Raw genomic sequence first — 24,127 nt, forward strand, 5'->3', positions numbered from 1 at the left:
TCACAGTGAAATTGCAGGAGAAAGATATACTGTAAAAGTGAATAATTTCGCATTAACCATTTACGCGCTTGGCTGGGTACGATGACATTCACGTGTTTTCAATTCTGTGGAATCAGGACGTTAATTAGCGGAACATATGGGATGCAAAAATATTCACATGCTTTTATCTTCGTGCTAGCTTCTGGTTGCGCGAAATGCGCAAAAATTTCAACACCATGGAAATTTCCACTTCTACAGTAGCGAGCGTTGAATGAACAAGTCTCTTTGCCGTCGCATGCAATCTCTGACAGAGAGGTGCGATAATATGCATTCACTGTATCATAAATACAACATACTATGTACAGGTCCCATGGCAACTCAAAAAGAACTGCTTACACCTAAAAGTAAAACGACCAACCTCGTCCTGCTATACCATTTTTTGACGTCAAGTAAAAAGTCTAAAGCCAGAGTGTTCCAAGCTTCATGAGACAAAAACAGAGTTTGAAGCAGAACTCAAATAACCAGGCTTCAGAATGCTACAAAACCTACAAACAGTACATGATCTTGGACATTTCAAACAAATTGAGAATTCTGGTGATGTGCATCATGTGTTGGCATTCATTGCAAAAATAGACACACATAACAAAAAGCATATTTCTAATGACGTTCTTAAAAATGGCATTATCTAAACAATCATTCTGGATTATTTTCCAATCATTCTGGATTATTTTCCAATCAACTGCTGACCGCTAATATTAACACTGAAGAAAGTCTCCAAATTTCATTAAATTGGACACTGATGTGAACATTTCTAACAATTATGCTACCTGAACATTATGCAAGTCTGTCAAAAGTACACAATACCAATAACTCTCTGAAAAGGGTGCAGCACAGTTTGGGAATCATTACCAATGAAATAGTCCTGCTCTTGGGTACAAAGTTCTTTGACACAAAGTGAGCTCACTTCATAGTCACATGCCATCTATCATGGTGCTTAGTATTCTATACAAAGACAAAATGCAATACTGAGCATCATTACCTCTATAACAGGCATATATATTATTTGTCTATTTATTTGCACTCTGTCAGTATTTTGGAAATGGTCACAGTAACAAGCAGACATTCAAAAGACATTCAGCCCAAATCATCTAAGTACATTCAAAGCCTAATCTACACTCATGAAAACTGTCTGTCTTTTACAAATCTGGAAATCTTATTACACATGAACAACTTGCACTGCTTAGAAGAAAGAAAATTGAAGGAGCATACAGCTACATGTTTCAGAAAGAATCAAAGAGTATCATACTTTTCTTCACTCAAGTTAAACAGACTCTGTCCTTGTTACACACAATGAAATGCACCCTTCTCATCACCAGACAAAATTTTAAAGGAATTAACATGTCAATCACGATATAAGGTTATTGACTGAGTTGAATATTGTCTTTGAAAATCAGTGTCTTGCACAAAAACTTCAAATAACATAGTGCTTCACGAAAACAGAACTTCTCACTCCCACGCATATCTGGAGGGTAGCTGATAGTTTAAAGTTTCAAGGATGAATTGTCTCCCGATGGAAAGAATGCTACATTCTTCTCACTTAAAGCCTGAATATTGCTCTCATTATCACAGATCAGTACAGATGGATTCACCCGAGGGTGGCCTAGAGTTTGGGTCTCTCAGCCAGATGTCATCCTCGCTACCAGATGCTATCTTCTCACCCTCCAGGCTGCCATCACCACACGGGATTTCCTTGCTGCTTCTCTGGTTCTCGCTGCTAACGTCCATCGTGAAATCCTTGGTGCTTTCCTCGGCAGGCGTTACCTGGATGTCGATGGAGGCCCCGTCACCGAACGAGTCACCCTTGTCTGCAGGCTGCGAGTCGGGAGTCTCAGCCATGACTCCACTGTCCATGTCCGAGAGGGGGGTAAGGATGTCCCCCTTGGGATGGGGAGACGGGCTAGGGAGGTCCACGGATGAGCCTTCATCCCCTTGCTCATTGAGCCGCAGAGGTAGGACCTCCATCGAGGACTTGCCATAAGTCTGCTCTTCTATCTCCTCGATGGCCTCGATGAGGGCCGACAGGTCTGGCTCAGCATCCTCCTCCTCCTCCTCCGCCGTCTCCTTCATCTCAGTGGTATCACCCTCTTCTACCACCTCATCCACTTTGTCCTTGTTGGTCCCCTCATCACTCACAGCTTCACGCAATTTGGCATCCCTGCGATCATCGTTCGATGGACTGTCGCTTAGGGTCACTTCCCTCCCCTCATCAGACTTTCCCTGCTCGCTGATGTCTGACGGTGTGACATGCACCAGCTTTGCCTCACGAGGCTCGCTCTCTCCTCCCCCACTGACATCATCATTGGTTACTATGACGACTATCGGTTCCACTTTCTCCACGCTTTGTGTCTGCTCCTCTGTGCCTTTTACCTTATCCTCATTATCCGCCTTCTTCTCCTCACTCGTAACATTTGAGTCCAGAACGATCTCTGCGCTAGCTCGCTTCTTTTCCTCCATCGATTTTCTATTCTCCTTAAGTTTCTTCTCATCTGTCGAGCCACTATTTTTGCGGGCCACGACGTCCCCACCCCCTTCCTTCGATGTCCGGTCTCCTTCACTCTTCCAGCTCTTCCTCCCGTCTGCCTTTCCTCTCCTGTTACCTTTCTTCCTCATCTTCACCTTCTCCTCGCCCCTTCCTGTGCCACTCCCCTCTCCTTCCGCCTTCTCCATCTCGCTCTTCTCCTCCACCTCCTCCTTGGTCCCCATCACCTCGATGACCTTGATGGATTTCTTCAGCTGGGCGTTGATCCCCATCAGGCGATGGCAGGCATTTTGGAGGTCTTGACCTGACCTTGATATCACGAGGACTCCTGCATGGTTGAGACAGCCACAAAGGAGGAAAAGTAAGTTACAGAATTGACATAATCAATGAGGAAACTCTTGATGGGATTATATAATCCTCATGTGCTCCAAAAATGCAATTTCATTTCTGTCGCATTTGGAACTCTGTCACTTGTGGATTACAAATGGACATTTTTAATGATGCTTGAACGTACTTGAAAGATTTCAAGTCATAATGGCTATAATATTATCAGCCCTTTGGCCAATCTATGCCTGGATTGATGCTACGGTTTATTCTCTAATTCCAGAACGTTTTACCACTTCCGAGGAGTCAGCTCAGACTCTCTGATTTGATGGACCTGTGTCTGAACAGTACGACAATGTGGTGTTAAGGTATGACTGGACACGAGCCGAGAACAAGAAAAGGAGACGAGCCGCTCTTACCACTCCTGCCATCGGCGAGATGCTTGCAGAGAAGAGCCAACAAGACGTCCTGGTCATCCTCCTCGCTGGACCCAAACAGCTCCCCTGACCACATGGACCTGGTAGCAATAACAGGAAAACTTTCACAATACGGCCATGATCTGGCAAAACTACATATCTCATTTGAAGCGATTTCGAGATATTCATGTTTACCGTTTAAACGCCTGCCGTTTCACATAGCGTGATTTACATAACCTGAAATTGTGTTCTATAACAAAAAGGAAACTTTTATGTTTTATCGAACTCAAAATACATGCTCACTGCCACATATTTAGAGAAATTTTAGAGCTTTTTACAAGATACATAGTTCTGCCTCAACACAATAATCCCATAGATTGTGTACAAATACGACACATGCGTACGGATCGGAACTTGAGATACGTAGTTCTGCCAGCCGCTCAAGCTGCCTCAATGAAGGAGAACGATCAGGCAAAACTACGTAACTATAGCAGTTACGAGCTGTGTCAAGTTACGTAGTTCTGCCAGCTCAATGACATAATTTTTACCCCAAAACCTTGATATTTGAGAATTTTATTTTAACCCTACATTGTAACTACGCCGGCAATGTATCGCTATCGCGAAAAGCTATCGCCACGACGTTTCACGACTTTTTTCTTTCGAGTCTCCCGCATCTTTTGACACCAAATTTGCGATGCCCAGGCGCGTGGTTCCGAAGTTGCGCATAAATATGTACGTGCATGTCAGACTAAAAGTTGCTCAAAAACGTGAATTCGTGTGCAATTCCAATGCAAACTGTGCTTACAGGCAAATTTCATAAAAGCATGATTATTTTGGGGTTTTATTGATTAAAATCAATTAATAACATATTTTCTTGTTCAGAACAATGTCGTGGACAAATTTCATTGAAAAAACAATGGAAAACACAAAGTCGAAAAAACAAAGAAATACATAAGACATTAAAAAACAATAAAATACTTTAAAAAATTTTTCTGATGGCACAGTTTTTTTTCTCTTACATTTGCTAAGGACACTAAAAAGAATACTTATACAAAAATGTGCATGTTTTGAGCTTTATTTAGTGATTTGTACCAAATTGTCTGAGTTCATGCACTGTTATGCATAAATTAGCATAAATTAGCATAAATGATAATTTTTTGAAAAATTAACTTCATGGTACTTTAGATTACGTCATAGGCAATGTGTGGGCCTAGTTAGGGTTAAAAATCACAAAGAGTTATGATATCATATTTTAACATAAGCATGATGTTATGAAAAAACTCAATAAGCCAAAAAAACAAAAAATGTCAAAAAATCGAGATACGTAGTTCTGCCAAATCACGGCCATATATTGGCGAGCACAGGGATGGCTATATCCCATGCGAGAATCCTACTTAAACTTGTGAGGAATGGAAGATTGGAGATTGATCCCGGTTCTTACTCATAAAATTTAACAACTACATGTATGATAGAATTCAGGGGCCACAGAATTTTTTTTAGGGTGGAGGGCTGTAAGGGGAGGAGCAGCTTTTTGTGATTTAAAAAAAACCAAAAATGAGTAAGAAATGGGGGGACCCCCAGATTCCGAGCTCCCTGGAATTTACTGTCTGTGGAATGACTGTATGTAAAATTTCTAGAAGGAGCAAAAAAAGATTTTGGTAGGGAAAAGTATGAAACACAACCAGAGAGTTGGAGAATGAAAGGTATAATTAAGAAATATAATGGCACATAAAGATAGAGAGAGACATACATGTATTGAAAGAAAGATAACACATTGCAAGCAATGTAAGGATGAGATATCTGGAATGATACATGATTGTGAGGCAGATATGAAACAGATTTTGAGACAAGTGAATCAGGAAGGCCACTCTGGGAATCTACATGGATGGTACGCTCCAGAAACCCACCTGTAGACATGTAGGAGGCGGAGGGCCAGGCGGATGTCCCGATGCCCCATGTGCGTCGTCAGGGTAACGATGGCTGCTTCGGGCGTGGTGTTCCCCGTGTCCACCTCGGGGGACAGGGCCACCTGACCACTCTCCAGTTCTTGGGCTGCCTGAGACAGCTCTTCCTTGGCTAAACACACCGTGGATGAGAAGTCCTGGACCTAAATAAGAATGTCAAGTAGGACTAAGCATCAGTATCTTTTGAAAGGCCTACCTTTGACAGGACCACTAGATTCATCAATGGATAAATCTTTCACTACATTGACAAATCTGAACCCAAAGTATATACAAAAATGATATTTTGAGATATTACAGTTTCAAGCAACCCAGCTAAAAAAGAAAGAAAAAAGAAATCAAAATATCAACAACAAAAAAATCATACATTATAAAACACTCTGGGAAGTTGCAAGCATCAACCCATACTTAACTTTGAATGTTCCTTAAATCCATTACAACTCCCCTGCTGAATACCTTAGTACAGTATTGCATACTTTTGTTTTAGACAACGATGGACTGCAGCCAGTGTACAGTAAGCGTATGTTAGCCCTTCAAAATGGAAGGATAATTACAATCAGAATAAAATGTGTAATGTTCAGTGGACTAGTCTTTCATGCAGACACTGATACTCACATGTGGTGAATGCTTGGCAGACTCCAGGGAATGGATCAACTTGCAGTAGCTATCAAACAGCATCCTCAGCTGACAGTAGAGGTTGTAGAGCTGGCGGCATAGTTCGATTTGCTACTCAGCAGAAAGAGACAAAACAAACCCCACAAAGATATACTTGATTACAAATTTGAATTCACATTTTGAGACCCATCCAATATAGCAATGACCCTGTATAGCATCAAAATTTACTACAAATGATAGATGGTGAAACCTCATATTAAATATAACTTTGACTTTATCCATGCTGACACTCTAAACCATTAGAGTCTACTTTAGTGAGACTACAGTATTAGTCAAAAAGTTATAAAAGAGGTAAGTCAGTTATCATTCTCTATACCCAATTTCCCCCAGTCTGGTTTCAGACCACTTCTCGTCAGACCTTACTCTGTACAATTTGCTGAAAATTATGCTGCTCCGTAGCCATCACAATGCCAATAATCCAAGAGATTGTTAAGACTTTCTGGCATGGCCATGTAGAACTTATAAAAGATGTGCTGGATTTTAGTATCTTACAAAGCTTCTTGACTCAAAATATGCCCAGATTGCAGCAAGTGTAGCAAAACAATGATTTGGTGAATACACAAGAGAAGTTCACCTTATTTTAACCTCTAGATGGTGCCAGAGTACATGAACTTTGAAGGTTTACAAACATCATATACAAGACTATTTTTGTTTTTTGCTATGAAAAAAATTGTGTACACAGTAGACAAAATCTTACTACATTTCCAAAGGACAAGGATAAAAAATTGTACTTGGCTTTCTGGGTGAAAGGACTTAAATCTTACATTTAGTCACAGCATTTTATGCACTGTTTCCAAATACGGTATGTCAATGTTACCAATACTCTCCAATAATGCATGACTAGAATTAGTATCAGAAACAAGCTTCAGTTAGACAGACCTAACTCCACAAATACAGGTGGGAAAAAATATCACGTAGAGATGCTGCTCATTGTTGTAATACACCCATCTCCTTGGAAAAATTACTCGGGTTCAGTCTCGCCTATTTACCAATCAGGTCCAAGAAATTCATATTTCTGTGGTTTTGTGCTGAATTTTTGTATTATAATTCTTCGTATTAGTATTTCATAGGGTGGAATACAAAATATTTGTCAATCAGTTGCAATGAAAGCATCTCGACGGAAGAATTTCATGAAGTTGAATACAAAATATTATTTCATATGTGCTCTACTTTGGTCATTTCATGCTGGCTATTTATGTTGCAGAATTATTAAATTCTTTAAATTGTTCAATTCATAACCGGTTCTTAAGATTGGCAAATGTATATTCAAGATAAAATCTAATGTTTCTGTCTCCAAATTGGCAACTGTAATTTTCCTGATTTTGAGCACATGTCCACATCTTAACAAGCACCAAATAGTTTTTCTCTGATGGAGGGTAGGAGACAGAGTTCAGAGTTGCCAATTTAATGCATACAAAGATGATGGTAAATTGTCAATTAGCAAATGAATCTTCCAATGAAAGGTAACATGGTAAGTTGCACTCTGTTATATAATGTAACTATCAATCTCCAATATAACACAGCAATAAACTGAGTCAACGATGAAACAAAAACATCCACACTCCAGTCAGCACGCTGACACGAGCACCGGCATTATCGTCATGTTATGTAATGACATGATGCAAATTCCCGCAAAATGCCATGTAACAATTCAACATCAAAAGAGTAACTGGCCATGCTGTTCTTCAAGTCATGGTTGTCAGAATAACAACAGGGCAAATGTCCACTCCATCCAACCCTTTTTCCATCTTCTCCCCTCCCCCCCCCCAAAAAAAAAAGTGCAAAATACCCGAAAGAAAAAACAAACCTACCACACACAAGAGAGTAATTTCGTCAACAGTCAGAGAGCATGATTATGAATTGTTTAGTAGGAACAAATGTCAGTCAAATATCTAAGATGATGACAATGATGCCATTGAATTTTCAGAGGGGGGGGGGGGTGAGCACATAGCAAAGAGCAAGAAAATGATTTAGCTAATGTGAAAGACAGCATATTTACTTCTAAAATGACTCTTGTTTTGACAAAAGCTATTTCCAAGACTTGTGTATTGTAAAGCAATCTTAATTTTCTTCCCTTTAACTTTTGTGTTCATATTGCTGTATATTAAAATACAGTACTGTATATTAGATTGATCGGCCATATTAAGCATATCGAAAATAAATGTAAACACAATGTATTCCATCTCATAACAGTTACAGGATGCATGTCAGTGCCACTGAGTAAGAGCAAAAAAGAGAAAAGGTTGACTGAACATGAGAGGGACAATTTTACAAAAACTGAATAACGCATATACACTGCGCTTTTGCACATTACAAGCACCAACAAGCACTGTATGATATCTTTATATGCATTGACATAAAAAATCCTTTTGCTGGGACTGCTTTAATGTATTCTGGGTTCATTGCTGAAGCACGACATTTCCAGCACAGGACAGAAACGACACAGGAGACACATAGAACTGAGAGGGACAAAGACACAATGGATAAAACATGGACAAGAGGAACATACTGCATATACATGTAACTATGTGAAGCTACAGTTGTATGTTTTGAGTCCCTGGGAAATAAATTGAAACTGTCTCCGGGGATGATGATGAAAATGGCGTAAGGGCTCGTTTCACAAAGGGGTTTGCAGTCATTGAAGCTAGGATATGCAGTCACCACGGCAACGGCTCAAGCTCTCACAGCTGATTGGCTATCATGTAGCTGTTGTCAAAGCAACTACAGACAGTACCAGAGTTAATTTGTAATTGTTGTAAAATTCTTTATGAAACGGGCTGCTTGTCTGGGTGTATCACAGTAGTAGGATGACCAATACATTGACAGCAAGAATGGAAATACGGGGCAGTCAGATTAGGAAAATAGGATGGATTGCTCTACAGTTCCATTGTTGGTAAAATCTATATAGTGGAACTACATACTATGACACATATTGAACTAAAGAGCATTATTTGCAGCAAGGGGAGGAATACAGATTTACTCTATCTACCCGCGCTATTATACTATCTCCTGCTACACGTGGAGAGTTACAGCCCTTGGCTGTAGATTCGTTTCATTTGTTCCCCTTCTCACAGACATACATCTATTACGTACAAACTACAGAGACAGACTACACAGCACAAGCCTTCAATGTTGTCCACAAATTTTGGGCAAGAAGAAGTAGAGTGAGCAGAACAAGAAATCAAAGAAAAATGAGGAGAAAAAGAAAAGAAAAGTTGAAGAAAAACAAGAGAAAACTAAAGAAAAAGAAGAGAAGAGGAAAGGGTAGAGAAGAAAAAGAGGACAAAGTAGAAAAAAAGGAAAATCAATCCAAAATGATCAGAGTATAAGAGTAAAATTACAACAGACTGAGCAAGAGAAGGAGGGAAGAGAGAAATGGAGGATAAAATCATTTAAAGAATTGACAGATCATAAAAGAAATAATTACAGTATTTGAACAGAGACAAACTGGTAATGGGTAAAAAAAAAAAAGAGAAAGGACAGATACAATTACGTAACAACACAAATTATGGTAAGACAGGAAAGCATGAAAACAGAAAGATAAGAATAATATCAAGAAAAGCAACAGCCTCTTGGCAGATTCCAGGTAAAGCATACATGGCAGAACAAGTCCATCCTACATCTATCATTACTATTTTCATAGATTCCTCTAGGTGTAAACATGCTTTTTGAAAGACATATCAAAACGTTCATTAAGTAATACTACCACTCTTTGGCTAGAGATTATGGAACAATGATTCGTACAATATCACTATTATACAAAGACCTATATAACTTTACTTGACAGTATATTTCACTCTCTCTCTCTCTCTCTCTCAATCTATCTATCTCTTTAAGAGAGCATGACTGTACATACGTAAAGCATGATCAACTACCTTTGAAAGCAGCTGAGTATATTTGTGAAAAAAAAAAACACATAGATAGCATTATTTACAAAAAGTGCAAAGGAACAGAAATTTTGGCATCGTAGCACAGTCAGGTATGAAGAACTGCAAAAAAAAAAAAAAAAAAAAAAGATGAAATCATGCAATTAAAAAAGAAAAATAAGAAAGAAAAGAAAATGACATGTCAGCACTATATTTGTAAATCAGAGATGAAATAAAGACTGGCATTCACTAACAGAAAGATACGAGGCAACAATGATATTTGAATTGCCATACAGGCAAAGCACAAGCTGTTATGCATAGGTTATAATGCTTTCTATTTTTTTTTTTTTTTTGGGTGTGTTCTTTTTCTGCTGGCCAGCTAGCTAAGACACACGCTTGCGTACTTACTTGGTTAATGTGTACCCGCTCCTGTACCTCGGGAGTGTCGGGGGGACGTGAGTGGAAGGTTAGTAAAGCATTTATGTTAGTCATTTTAAGCACATTTTTCTAGCTTCTGACCTCTGCTTCACACTAGCATCAACAGCTTTGGTCTCTCTCCCTCTCAATATACCTCAAGTTCTTAACATATTGGCGAACATAATGCTGGAGTCCTGCATTGGGCTAGTCCTACCAAAGATTTACATCTAGAATCCACCTGTTCATACCTCTCTCTACCCGTTTCCATGTTTTTCTTGTTTTTCCCCCTCTCCGAGGGTTTCCCTCCTGCCAGTCCAAACATTTTCAGTGACGCCTACCTACATCTCACAAACACCTCACTGATACACCTTACGTCAAATATCAGACCACAGGACATCTAGTAATGCAAACTAAAGAATTTTCGAGCATTTCCCATCTACAGTTCACTTCATTCAGCTTTGGGCAACTCTTTTCTCACCCCATAATGAAGGAACATAATTTCTTTTCATGCAAATGTGATAATCTTCTCATCCTGAATCTCTAGCTCTTTCTCACATTCTCTCTCTCTCTCTCTCTGTCACTCTCCACAATGAGGTCAACTCGGTATAAAAGAGTTACCTTCAAAATCAAATGGAAAACTCATACCCCTTGTTACTTTCATCCAATCAGGATGCAGCACCAAGGACTGCAATAGATTTCTACATACATACACATATAGACATTACTTTGTGCATCACAGGGTTTTGATTGCATCTTGTTTGCAGAGAAGCCAAATGCTCCTACAGTATCACTGTGAATTGTATTAACCCCAGACAAAGGAGGGGGGGGGGGGCGCACCAGTGCGCCCCTTCCTGGATCCACCACTGGGAATAAAAAGGTACCGTACAGTGCTGTACAAAATTTTGTATACGCCAAATATTTCGCGAGGTTTTTATTTTTGCGAATTTTGCAAGTCAGCTGCTATTCGCAAAATTAAAAACACGCGAAAACATTGACTCTAATGCCAATATGAATGTGACGTACGCGTATACATTTCTCCGTTCAGTACAGGACTCCACGATCGCGAATTTAACCACTCGCGAAATTGTCAGGAAGTCCCGACTCGCGAAAATTTAGACTCGCAAAATATATGGCGTATGCAGTAGTTGGTAAAGGACCCAGACAGTAGGAAACATTGGTATATTGACACCAACTACAAATAAGATGTTAAAAAGTACTCATTGAGAAATTCTTAGCCAAAAAAGTTCAGATGGAAGCATCCAGACGAGAAGAACTGGCTAAATTTTATCTTCAATGAATGATCGCAAATTTTCTTACGTTTCTGATTCTGTGCCCAAGCAATATATGATAAAATCATTTTTAAAAAAAGAAACTGCTGTCAACTGCATAGCATCCACACAGCTTTGAGTATGTGGGACTTATGCAATTACTTTTTGTACACAACAAATGTCATACTGATTATTTGTAACTGGGAAATGACATTTCTAACCAAAGTCCTGTGACCTTTGACCTTGAGGGGTTTTGCCCAATGTCTGATCAGCCCATCTTTGCCGCATGTAGCATGTCTTCCCCAGGTATGAAGAAACCCAATTGAGTACTTTTCCTTTATCTCAAGTTTTTCAAAAATCTTTTTTCAACAAACATTTTATTCAAGTCTCTGCCTCTGATACATCTAGGCCGTTGCATTCTTGCATAATCCTCAGAAACACAGGAAATCCGTAATTTCAAAGTTCAAGAAAACTAATATCTGCTTTTTAGTATCAACACCACTCTTAGTGGATCATGACAGCAGTTTAAGAAGTCAACAGGACACAACATTGGACTCTTAACTGCCACTCTCAGGAATGAGAACTTTCTTCTCTTTGGTCCAATTATCAATCAATCATCTGCTGATTTCACTGAAAAAAATATGCTTCTTTAAAGTAAAATATCTTACAGGGGATTCATCTTTCAGTGAAAATCATGCATACTGTATCCCTGGCAAAGTCAAATACAAGAGACTAGTACCCCTTTCCCGCTGAAGGAAATCTTCCCTGGGGGCACCCGGGGGCACCCGGGGAACCCCGCAGTGTGAAAGGTAACTCGGTTGAAACCTAGGGGAAGCCTAGGTGAAACACCGATCAAATTTTGGGCAATTCTTACCCTAGAAGCGTCCTGGGTAAACACTGATAGTTCAACGGGAAACCACCGGTGGTTCACCGAGGAACGCCCAGCGTGAAAGGTCGTCTCGGTGAAACACCGGGCGAAATATGCAAATTGTGTTTTTCGCAAGCAAGCGCCAAAGTTAATCCACACGTTGTTGGTGTATACCCATGTAAACATACACACGACTACAGTAGTATGTTGTTCGATCGTGTGACGTTCACAGCCATGACGGCATTGTGGTATTGCATCGTGTTGTATTGTTTAATTGCACAAATAAACCGAGCTGATTAGAGTGTCCTTGATCGAGTTGCCGTGTCTTCTTCTTCTTCCTCTTCCAGTCTGGTACGGTCCGCCTCTGGCGTATTATTGTACTGTACCTTGTGCTTGTCAAGTGCTGGGTGTACAGTGATAGCAAATTCCATTCTTTCTTTCCTTTATCTTACACACTAATGAACGGCTAATGTCGCGAATTTCAACACTTTGAGCAAAAAAATACCATAAAAAAGAAATGAAGGCCCTCCGAATATGCGAATTACGATCGATAGAGGTAGAGAATTACGAGTACGAACCAAGTCTCCAGTACGTTCAAATTAGCGCGCGAAATATCGCGCCATTATTACACACTTCTGCTAGGATCGGCCGCGGTGCGAGCAGAAAACACGTCTAGGGGAAAGTTGCATAACAAAATTCACCGAGAGCATTGTCGTAGGTGTGAAAAGACGGCACTGAAAATTTCACCCGAGGTTCCCCGGTGAATTCACCGAGATATCCAACGGCGTTTCACCGAGAGTGGCAGCGGGAAAGGGGTATAACATTGCAAAATAAAGAGTGCATTGAGAAAATTGCTTGATTCTATTGTTTGTTCACACAGCACGTATCTACATTCTCTGACTAGTACATGTATGGTATGACCCCAACCCAGTTCTTCATGGATCTTGCTACTTGATCTACTCTTCTTACTGCTCAAAGATATTTTTGCTGTACAAAAACAAGATTGTCTCAGCTACATGACAGAAAATTATTCACAGCATTGTCATACATGGATCATAGAGCAAGTTCTCCACATTTATTTAATAGCACAAGGGTACTCTCAATTTCAAACCTCCTACAAACACATTCTCATGACCGACATTCATTGTGCTGAAACTCATACAAAGCTACTTAAATAACGATTGTCTCATCATTTTCAAACAGTGCTTAGTGAAGGGTCATGTCCACCTATGTGCACTTAAGAAAAAACAGAAAGATACACCATGATCATTACCATCACCACCACTTCCAACACATTCAAATTTGAACTGAACATTTACATTGAGATGCTGACTGAAAAGGTTCCGTTTGACCTTAAAGGACAAGTTCACCTTCATAGACATGCGGGTTGAGTGAATGCAGCAATATTAGTAGAACACATCAGTGAGAGTTTGAGCAAAATCGCACAATCCGTTAAAAAGTTATGAATTTTTGAAGTTTCTGCTCAGTCACGGCTGGATGAAAAGACTACTATAGCTTGTGATGTCACATGAGTACAACGATATAAAGAAAGAATAAAGAAAATTCAACATATTTCCATTTTTCTCGCATAACAAAAGAACACTCGACTTCTCTCTTTCAGAAGGCAGGGGGAATAATATTACCCTTATCATACGTCAGTAGCAAGTCGAAGAAATGTGCACTTTATTCAAAAAGTAAAGTTTTGTGAAATTCTCTTTTTATTTTCCTTATATAGTTGTACGCATGTGACATCATACACTGTAGTAGTCTTCTCTTCCAGCAGTGACTGCGCAGATACTTAAAATATTTGTAACTTTTGAACGGATTGTCCAATTTTCCTCAAACTTTCACTGATGTGTTCAACTAATATTGCTGCATTCTCTCAATCCTTATGTATATGAAGGTGGACTTGTCCTTTAAAATGATTCAAAGTCTCTAACAGAAACCAAAGAGAAGAAAAGTGCTATCTGGCTTTTAATCTAGCCCTACAAACTTTCAGCTTCCATATGAGAGAAGCCAGGAGCGATGAATTCAAAGGTAAGTCAACACGAGTAGGAAACTAATAAAGAGCGAGATATTATCTGGCAAAAGTGCTGAGACAAAGAAGTGAGTAGAAGGCCAAACACGGAGAAAGAAAGAAGAGAAGAAGCAAAAAGGAGGCAAAGAAAGATGAATGGAATAGCCATTTATTCAGTCTTACCTGTTCCTCCCCTGTAGGTGTGTTATCCTGCATGGAGAGGGAAGAGTTAATGGAAGAAGGGCTTAAATTGGCACTTTATGGCAGAAAGATGTTGGACGGCCATTCGTGGCAATTATAAAATCGTTGATACACACTGCATGACACATCGTAGCACTATTAAAAAACTGTTATTCTTTCATCTGATCTTCACACTACCTTTTGCATAGATAGCATGATGTGAATCCTAAATGGTGCATACACTAGAACGCTTGCTTTGTCTGTGAAATATTAAGTAGATACAGACAAATTTGGTAGGATACAATAAAATAGGATTCATTGGACATTTATGCCTTACAAGTGAGTTTGAGAACAGTATGAGGCAAACAAGTTGGGTGAAAGTTGAAGGTTTTGGTTTTTCTCCCGTCAGATGTGGGATGGTTGCAGGAAAGTAGATACTTGGTAAGCTCAAGACACAAATATTAAAATCTCATAATAAAAATCAGTCTGCTTCTTGTGTGTTGATAAAAGAGTGGAAAACAGAATTTCACCTTTTTATCTTCTGTCACTCCCCTTTTTCGTTTCTCAAAGACAATCATAACATCATCGAAAAATATAAATCACGCACAACTTTTCCACTGAGAAAATTGTTTTATGTTAGGGGGATATACACTTTATTAGCTCTTTGAATTCAAATTCACATGGGCTGCTAAATTCACAATGTATCAATAAAATATCTTTAAAAGAGTCGAAACAAAGCACTTACATGGGCTGCTAGAGTTTGCCTTTTCAGTGATGCCTTGATGGAATCCAGGCACTGTTGTAAAATAATCATATCATGAATGCAATCAGAATTTGTGAACAGTGACAGTCATGCACAAATAATAGTAGCCTCATCACAGAAGCACAATGATTTTCTTAGATTTCACAATCCACAATACTTAGAAACAGCAATACACAAATCAAGAGTCTCCAAAGAATGCAGAGAGCTTCCTAGCAGTACATACTAGGAAATTTGCTCATAGTAAAGGCAAGTAAATGTTGCTTTCAATATAAAGAAAAGGATAACTTGAACCGAATGATTTCCAGTGACATACACAGACACAGAAATGAAGTACAGTCCGACCTTGGTTAGCCAGCAATCACTTTACTGGATCTCTCTATTATTCCAACATGTACTGCCACACAATATCAGTGTGAAACTTTACTATATGTACAATGTAACAATACTATTGCAAATAAAAAGAAATGGAAAAGTCGGGACATAAATGTCGGTCACTGTCATAAAATGAATAACTATAGCAATGGAAATACTGTTGATAGAAGGACCAAAGGTCTAGCAAAAGGTGAATTTCTCCTAATATTTCATTTCCTGTCCACATTATCTGGATTACAAACATGCAAATGCATTGTAAATCAACTTAAAAGGGATAGGTAAATCAGGAATGTCTTACGTACGACACCAATACAACTGATTGCTTAAAAGTGTTGTGTTTATCCAGCCATGTCACTTATTCGGATGGGTGCTGGTCCCCAACATGGCCGGATAAGTGAGGTGAGACTGTAGTGGACGTTTGGTTACCTCCACTGTGAGATCCCGTTTGGAGATGTAGGTGTCGTAGTGCACATTGAGCTCCAACACACAGTATCTGTGACTGTCCAGCAGTCGGCACTGAATCAGGGTCTCCGTGTCCACGTAGACAAACGGACACACGGCGTGGGTACTCAGGACCTCCAGGGTATTCAGTGAGGTGGGAGTTAAGGTCTGCATACAAGACTAGCAGATGGTTTCCACCAATTCCTCAAAGAGGGAATGCTTTTGACAGTATTTTTCTGAAATGACAACGATGTGATGAAAACTGCAACAACAGTTTTACAGGTACAGAGAATGTCCGTAGGAAAAGGGAAAACAGGAAAGGGGGATAGGAAAGTTGATGGGCAGATGCGAGACAATTCTCAAAGCATTGTTGTTTATTCTATACAGCATGATGTAATTTATGCAGTACTATTAAAGGATTGATTCTAGTGTGATTACTGCTTTCTCGTATTAGTAACTAGCACTTTTATCTTTACACTGTTGTCTGACAAGGATATGGAATTGCAGGGCGATGCTCCGCATGCGGTCGCCGAGGTAATTGCACGCCTCCCGCGTGAGGTTGCAGAAGCGCTGCTGCATGACCTTGTAGAACTGGGTAAAGATGTGGAAGGTGTTGACCGCAGAGCGCCCACTATTATCCACCATGACGGCGTCCACATGGGTCTGCCACGCCTCCTCCACCTCGTCCACAGGAATGTAGATGAAGGAGGAGTTGGCGGCCGGAGCGTTGGACATTGGTGACGAGAGGCTGTCCAGTTCACTCTCTCCACTGCAGGGATGGATGGATGGGTAGATAGATGGATGGATAAATAATGGATGGATGGATGATGAATAGATGGATTGACAGAGGAATATTGGTCAAATGATTTATAGTCATACATCTTATGATAGTTCTGATAAGTTTAGGTCACCAAATAATACTAGCCAAAGTCAAAGGAATTGAGGCCCTACTGATGGAAGAGCACACGGTTTGTCTGAGAGATCCACCATTCATATGGGAGGACTGAAGCTCATTGATATAAGGCATGTTTATCTGTTTGGGCTGCACTTCATTCCTTGCTCTTCAGCTCTGGAAGTTATAACAAATTTCAACAATCGTGGTGATTTGAGCCTACATGTATACCTCATGTTATATTTGTTCCCAGGAAAATATTCAACACCATAAATAACCCCCAGACAAGGCACTATAACAAGGCAGGCAATGAATGAGCCAATGGTTTCATCAGGACCACTGAGGCAGGCACCTGGAGATAGATCCGGAGGGGGTGCGTCTGATGAGGCCGCTCCCTGCTGATTGCATGGAGTACTCTCGCTGCATACCGGAATAGATCCTGCTCTTCTCCAGGCTCAGGGTGTTGTCGTCCGCTCCAGATATACTATTCTGTGTAGCAAAAGAATCAAGAGTAGGAAAGATGCTGAACTATGATACCAGCAATGTGGTACGGATACCAAGAAACCATGCATCTATCTATTCTGATTGACTTCTTCATGGAGAATATGATGACTGGTAAAAAGAAAAAAAAAAGAGTAAATGCATTAATCATGCAAAACAACATGGGCTATATAAATTTCATTGTATGTTTTATGCTCGATAAAAGTACATTCTTAACTGAAACTGTTTTCTCCTTCCAATGTTTCTGGTTCATATATCTTTACAGCTTAACAAGACACCTGCTGACCATGGTGCGACTATCTTATGTTTAGAGAACTATTGCAGATAGCTAATCACATTTTGAACAACTACTGTTTATGCCATATATTTTGCAAGGCTTTCATTTTCCTGAATTTTGTTAGATAGGTGCTATTCGCAAATGTAACCACATGTGATAGAATTTACTCTGATCACAACATGAATGCAAAGTGCACATGTACATTTCTCCATTCATTACTTTACCAAAAGATCGTGATTTTCATATTACCCACTCGTGAAATTGTGGGGACGTCACAATTCACAATAGACTTGCTAAACATATGCCGTATACAGTACATATCTCTTGAAAGCATAAATTGCTCTGATGGTACGATAGACACCAAGCTCCCACATTCTTGGCTGTACAGTAGGTAGCCCCCTCCACCATCAATCACTACCACCACCATCACTGATAACATCTTTACCTCATCTTCGGAGGAATACTTGGATTCCTCGTGGTCTGGCAGCACGACACTGTTGGAGTCGATGTCTTCCAGGGAGTGTCGACTGTCGTACCAGTTGAATCCTTTGCCATCCTGCATAGAAATCAATCAATCAGTACAATCAGATATCACAAGACTTCATGTCAGATACTCAATCGTGCATGAATGAAAACAATCTTTCGCACAAATCTTTTTCTCTTTATTAGTGCCCTTAGCGCAACATCTGGCTTTGTCTGAAGAATTCATACCAAACTTAAAAGTTAGCAGAACATGGCACCTCCATAGCTTAGATCTCATCTACGTTAGTTTGTTCAAGTTTTGCAAGTTCACTAACAAAATTCACATGGAGATTACACACTGTTTTAATATTATATGCCATTAGTTTGGAGTGTACCCACCACGCAACAATTGAGAAATATGGTGAATGCTAAATAGTGGCTTGATCATTACCAGGGAAAAGGCAATTTGTAGGCTTTTCAGGTGAAGATGGAAGACGGATGGAAATCAATAGCCAGAAGAATCTCAATAAATTGTTCTCAAAGAATAATTTCTCATCTAAGACTTGATTCTCTCCACTCCTCTACTTTGATCTGATCTGTCTGTCCTTCCTCTACTCTGCAATTATCATGTGGTCCTCGCACTTGTACACATAATGGTGATAGGGTTTTCCTTATCATAGCTCCATTCTTTGGAACAAACTCCCCTTTCGCATTCAGAGCACTCAAAGTGCAGACAAATTTATATCAATGCCCAAAGTTACTTATTCAATCAATCATAGCATTTTCTCTTTTTTGCTATACATATCACAATGTTCAACACTATATTCTGTATCTTGATTCAACTTTTCTGTTTTGTATAAATGTGCTCAGAAACACCTGTATTAACCTCTACACAAATATCATTGATTATTATCATTGTGCCTTTTTCGTTCTGACAGTCCACTCAAAGTAGGAAACTGATTCCAACCGTACCTCTCTGTCCACATCCTCTCCCTCCAGGAAGTCGAATTCCTTGAGGGTGGGGATGTCGCCGCTCTCCTCCGCCTTACTCCCATCAGGGTTCATCGAGTCCACCAGGGAGGTGGACTCACTGGATGAGCATACGCTGTTCTGACGTTCGTTGGCGATGTCACTGGTGGAGCTAAAGATGACCTGTAGGCGTTGTCAAAATTGAGAAATTGTTGGTTGCATCAACGGACGTGTGTACACATGAACCATATTGTCTCTATCAAAACAGGGTTGCAAAATATCTGCAGATGATAATTAAAACATAAAAATCATAGTACTACTAAATCTTCCACAGTCAGCTTTATCCCGGATGCTTGAAATTAAAGGGGATTTCCAGACCAGTTGAAAGTTAGTCTGAAAAGAAAGAGTTACATTTTCTGAGCCCAACAATAAAGATCTTTATCAAAACTGGATGAAAGTTGAGGAAGTTGTGAAGTTTCACTAATTTTCAAGAAGCAGTTCTTGAACAGTCAATATGTATGTCCAAATGGGAACTTGATGATGTTATCCTCTCCCAACTTGCCATACAGTTTGTACATAAAAGTGGCATTTAGAGTATTTCATTCAAATGCAATCATGCCCCAGTCTCAAATCCTGACACATCTGAATGATCATTAGTTAGAAGATATTCAACCTGGAATAACACTATGTTTTATACTTTTAGAGCAGAAGAGTTGAATTCTGGTCAGTTTCGTTTCACGTGATCGATGGAAAATTGTGACGTAATGACAACATCTGCTAACCAATTTACTTATTCATATCAACTGTTCAGAAACTGTTTTGCAAATGAGCAAATGTTGAAATTTCATAACTTCCTTACTTTCAATCCAACTTCAACCAAATTTTCAATGTTGTGCTCATCATATCTTACTCTTTCTTTTCAGACTAACTTTAACTGGTCCAGAATTCCCCTATAAATGTGCAAGCAAAGAGAAGCAGAAAGAGGGTGAGGTTGGGATGATACTCACTGAGGGACTCCGGGGAAGCCCAATGTTCTGGCCCAGCCCCTTCAGCACTGACACCATCCTCTCGCGGGTGCGGCGTTGCGACTGCTGGGGCTTCCGCCAGGCCGACGGTACGATGTTCTGCTTGGCCGCGTTGACGGTCGCAGAGGAGGTGGAGAGAATGCTGCCGCCGGGGCCCAGCTGCGAGATGTCCGTGGGTTCCGTGCTCATGCTACTGTCATCGCTGCTCAGAGTACTCGCCGCCGATTCATCACTGAACGAGGTAGTGATGGTGTTCATCGACGGATACTTGCGTCGTATGATTGGTGTCTAAGGGTTTCAAAGGAAGGATTGAAACTGACATTCATTACACTATTCAAGATACAGAAGAGTGATACTAATAATATCCTAATACCTCAAATTATACAGTGTCTTTGAAAATACAATATTTTTGTTATTCTAAACTATTGCAGAGCATATGTCTTTATAATGCATGCTGGGTTTTTTTGTAGAGGCAGCTTTTGGTAGTGTCAACTTTTTGCATTCCTACTCTTCAAAACATATATTTCTTTATTTCCTTCAGATACTATTGCTACTTCATTCACAGTTCATTTGAAATGTAATGTCAATGTAGTCAGAGCTTTTCACAAACACTCCAAAAACCACTGCAGCATATGAGAAACATTAATTCAAATTTAAATACTAATGCTAGTTGGCCAGAAAGTTACTGTATTGTATTAATGAGTAACTCTATTTTTCCACATTATGAAAAATGAAAAAAAAGCACTGGCATTTAGAAAGAGCAAATACTGCAGTTAATGATAATCATTTTTAAAATGCTAAAACTTTGCTTTTGCATTGTAAAGCAATATGTACACCTGAGTACTTGTATTCCAAATTCTTTCAGCTCTGAAAACATTCAATTTCCTATTGTCTAGAAACAATCAAGTTGAGGAAGACTGTAGTTGAAAAGATGATCTACCAATAATTGTAGCGATATAGAGTAAAAACAAGGAAATATCCACCACCAAGCTTTGAGAAGAAAGTCACAGTCAGTGAAATGGAATCAAACTGTGCTAACTATCGGTGCAAGCTACAGTGGTGTACTGGAGACAACGTCTCCTCTACAATGTTAGACACTGCAATGCAATTTTTGAGAAAAAAGCAACAAACGATGGTTAAAGGTAGAAAACGCCACACTTTGCTTTCAAAATTAAGCACACACAAACACACAATGAAATAACCTCCAAAAACACAGCAACACTGTGTATGAGTACAAATGTGACAGAACACAGCAAACATTGGGGTTAGGAAGCTTAGAGAGGCTCAACAGAGTAGGTTATATGATGGTATTTTCATATTCCTGTAAATAGTTGACCAGGAGCAATGTGAAAGAAGGTAATCGGCAAGGACACTCTGCTTACTTACAACAATCGTACACTATTCTACAGTCACCTCTATGAGGTACATTTCTTGATGATGCACGGAGCTATTTTTTTTTTTTTTTTTACCTTTGAGTGTTAGCATTTGAATTTACGGTTATATCTTTTGACACTCTGTGAAGGAACAATTGTCGCACTAGTGTGTTGTTGATTTGCACTGCTTTTTTGAACAACATAAAGTTGGTACATGGCGCAACAGTAATCAGGAAAGACACAATATGTTATATTGCCATCACAATAAATTAGCATTTTCTTCAGAAAAAACATCCATTAGAACCGATTTCCGCAACAAGAAACAGACATCGTAAGACAATTTTCTTTTTAAAAAAAAGCATAACAAATATGAGCCTCACAACATATTGCCTTAAAAAAAAATGAACATCAAGTGTAAATTCAACAATGAATGATAAAACAAATTAAACATTTCTATGATTTTTCCCCTTCAAACCAGGGCATAAAGACGATTATTTTGCATGTTAGTATGAACTCGCAAAAGATTGTTTGACATACATTTTTTTACACAGGAAGAAATGGCACATGCGTAATGTTGTCACGCTAAACAGAATATTTCTGCTATTGGAGAAAATTTACGCTACATGTCTCAATACACTACAGCCTGTGAACACAAAGACACAGGTTTTAGATTTCTTCATAACAAAAAAAACCAAAAAAAAAGAAGAAAGTCATGACAAAACTACATGGCAATTTTTTGGCCTTCTATGGCAGAAGTCTAGATACAAAAGAGCACAACAAGTGAAGAATTCAGCAGCATGCTACATGTACAATTGTATAAGTTTCCAAGAAGAAAGAAGAATAAATAACAAGGGTAAAAGGGGGGTCGAAGAACTTTGAATTGATGTTTTCTGAAAGAATGTGTGTCAGTCACCTTATCCTTGGCTGATCGTGTCTGCAAAACAATGTGAGAACATCAACACAAAAAAAAAAAGATACAAAACAAATGAACATCAGATAGAACAACTCAAGAACAGGGGCACCTTCACTACAAAGTACCACATGTCATATTATCATGTCACTGTTAGATTAACCAAGTATACAAACCCACGAGACAGTACAGCACTCTGGGAAGGGTTTAGACCACTTACAAAGGGATTACACATTTAGCAATATCTGGTATTAGTAACAGACAACCTAGACTGTGTTAATTCACAACAATCCACTTTCACTGTTCAGTGATTATATACATATATATATATATATATACCCATTTTCAAACCTGTAAAGTGAAAACTGACTAGAGGAAAGAGAGGTTCTTCATAGAACACATTCTTTTCTTTTCTCTACAAATATCATTCCTAAAACACAATGCATCAGAATTCCAGCGGATGTTTAATTCATACAGTTATCTGTTGACAATTTTTGTATTACAGCACAGAATTTACCTAGACATTAATTCTCAAAGGAAACATCATCTTGACCATGACAATGACCATCTAATAAATAATTTGTCCTACTTTATACATTAAATTCTGCAAACTGAGCTACGTCAACCTCTTTCAGGCAAAATATCAATCCCTAAAACCTCCTTTGTCTGTGCTTTGCAAAACAAATAATGAACATCTTGCCCTGATGAGTAGAAAATAGTTTCTTTTCCATCCTTGAGAAAAATGTGGAGCAAATGACTCGTGTGTATCAGGAATTTAGTCAGATGCATTAGGCCAGTTACTACTCTCACACAACAAATGATGCTACTATACAAAAAATGAATAGCAGTAACTACAATAAACATTACAGCATACCAGGCAGGAAACATACATATCACAGAGAGCTGAAGGATTAAAGCAGTCAAAGCCTAATCCTAATCCTAATTCCATCAAATCATGCATACAAACATGACAATAGGAGAAAGGGACTAGACAACATGCAGGAAAGCAGGAAAGCTCAAATTGTGTTATGATGCATTTTTATACTATACAAATGAAACCTATTCTCTTTCATGTAACAGGTACAAGATGTATAATTTGGGCTAATTAAATCTAAAGTAGTTAAATTAAATCTAAAGTAGTTGACTAAATAAAGTTAATTAAAATTTGGGCTAATTAAAGCATGGAAATACAACAAAACAAATATGCTTTCTAGAATTATATCCATAAAATAGGATCACGAAGCATCTTGCGAATGATTAATTTGAATTGGCCTGCAGTACTAGTACTATGCTGTGGTGTCTTTTGCCCCTCCCATCTCCCACCCCCTCTCTTTCTTCATGCGTTCTAGCCTCAAGAAAAGTGGGAATTTTTGTGTACACTTGAGAAATGATATTTATATGATATCCACCTTGTAATGAGTAATTGGGTATTAAGTGGATTGTCTTCAAATACCAACATTCAGAAATATTTCAGATTTTGTTTACATTCCCTTGCAACATCATTGCAATGTTAATAAAGGTTCAAATGAAGTTTAAAATTTGTTGGAAATGTATTGACCTAAATTCATCACATCATATTCTATTAAGTGACATAGATACTCAGGTATGTAAAAAGCAGAAAAGAAGCAAATC

General features: G+C 39.0%; 1 protein-coding gene across 1 annotated transcript in view; it reads right to left on the reverse strand.

The window, feature by feature from the left end:
- Positions 1 to 730: 730 nt before the first annotated feature.
- Positions 731 to 24,127, reverse strand: part of LOC139743998 (protein furry homolog-like) — a 93,032-nt gene continuing 69,635 nt past the window's right edge. Inside the window, exons 46-59 of the mRNA XM_071654466.1 lie at positions 22,499 to 22,519; positions 20,195 to 20,500; positions 19,191 to 19,370; positions 18,202 to 18,312; positions 17,331 to 17,467; positions 16,584 to 16,855; positions 16,072 to 16,235; positions 15,256 to 15,306; positions 14,514 to 14,540; positions 10,169 to 10,189; positions 5,835 to 5,945; positions 5,166 to 5,365; positions 3,262 to 3,359; positions 731 to 2,846 (exon numbers count right to left, since the gene is read on the reverse strand). Coding sequence (XP_071510567.1) covers positions 1,603 to 2,846; positions 3,262 to 3,359; positions 5,166 to 5,365; positions 5,835 to 5,945; positions 10,169 to 10,189; positions 14,514 to 14,540; positions 15,256 to 15,306; positions 16,072 to 16,235; positions 16,584 to 16,855; positions 17,331 to 17,467; positions 18,202 to 18,312; positions 19,191 to 19,370; positions 20,195 to 20,500; positions 22,499 to 22,519 — 2,943 coding nt within the window. The 3' untranslated portion in view covers positions 731 to 1,602. The remainder of the gene's footprint in view (positions 2,847 to 3,261; positions 3,360 to 5,165; positions 5,366 to 5,834; positions 5,946 to 10,168; positions 10,190 to 14,513; positions 14,541 to 15,255; positions 15,307 to 16,071; positions 16,236 to 16,583; positions 16,856 to 17,330; positions 17,468 to 18,201; positions 18,313 to 19,190; positions 19,371 to 20,194; positions 20,501 to 22,498; positions 22,520 to 24,127) is intronic.

This window comes from Diadema antillarum, unplaced genomic scaffold (assembly GCF_040938485.1).
Source record: "Diadema antillarum isolate AM-2024a unplaced genomic scaffold, OU_Dant_1.0 seq00001126_RagTag, whole genome shotgun sequence".
In the NCBI taxonomy this organism is placed as follows: domain Eukaryota; kingdom Metazoa; phylum Echinodermata; class Echinoidea; order Diadematoida; family Diadematidae; genus Diadema; species Diadema antillarum.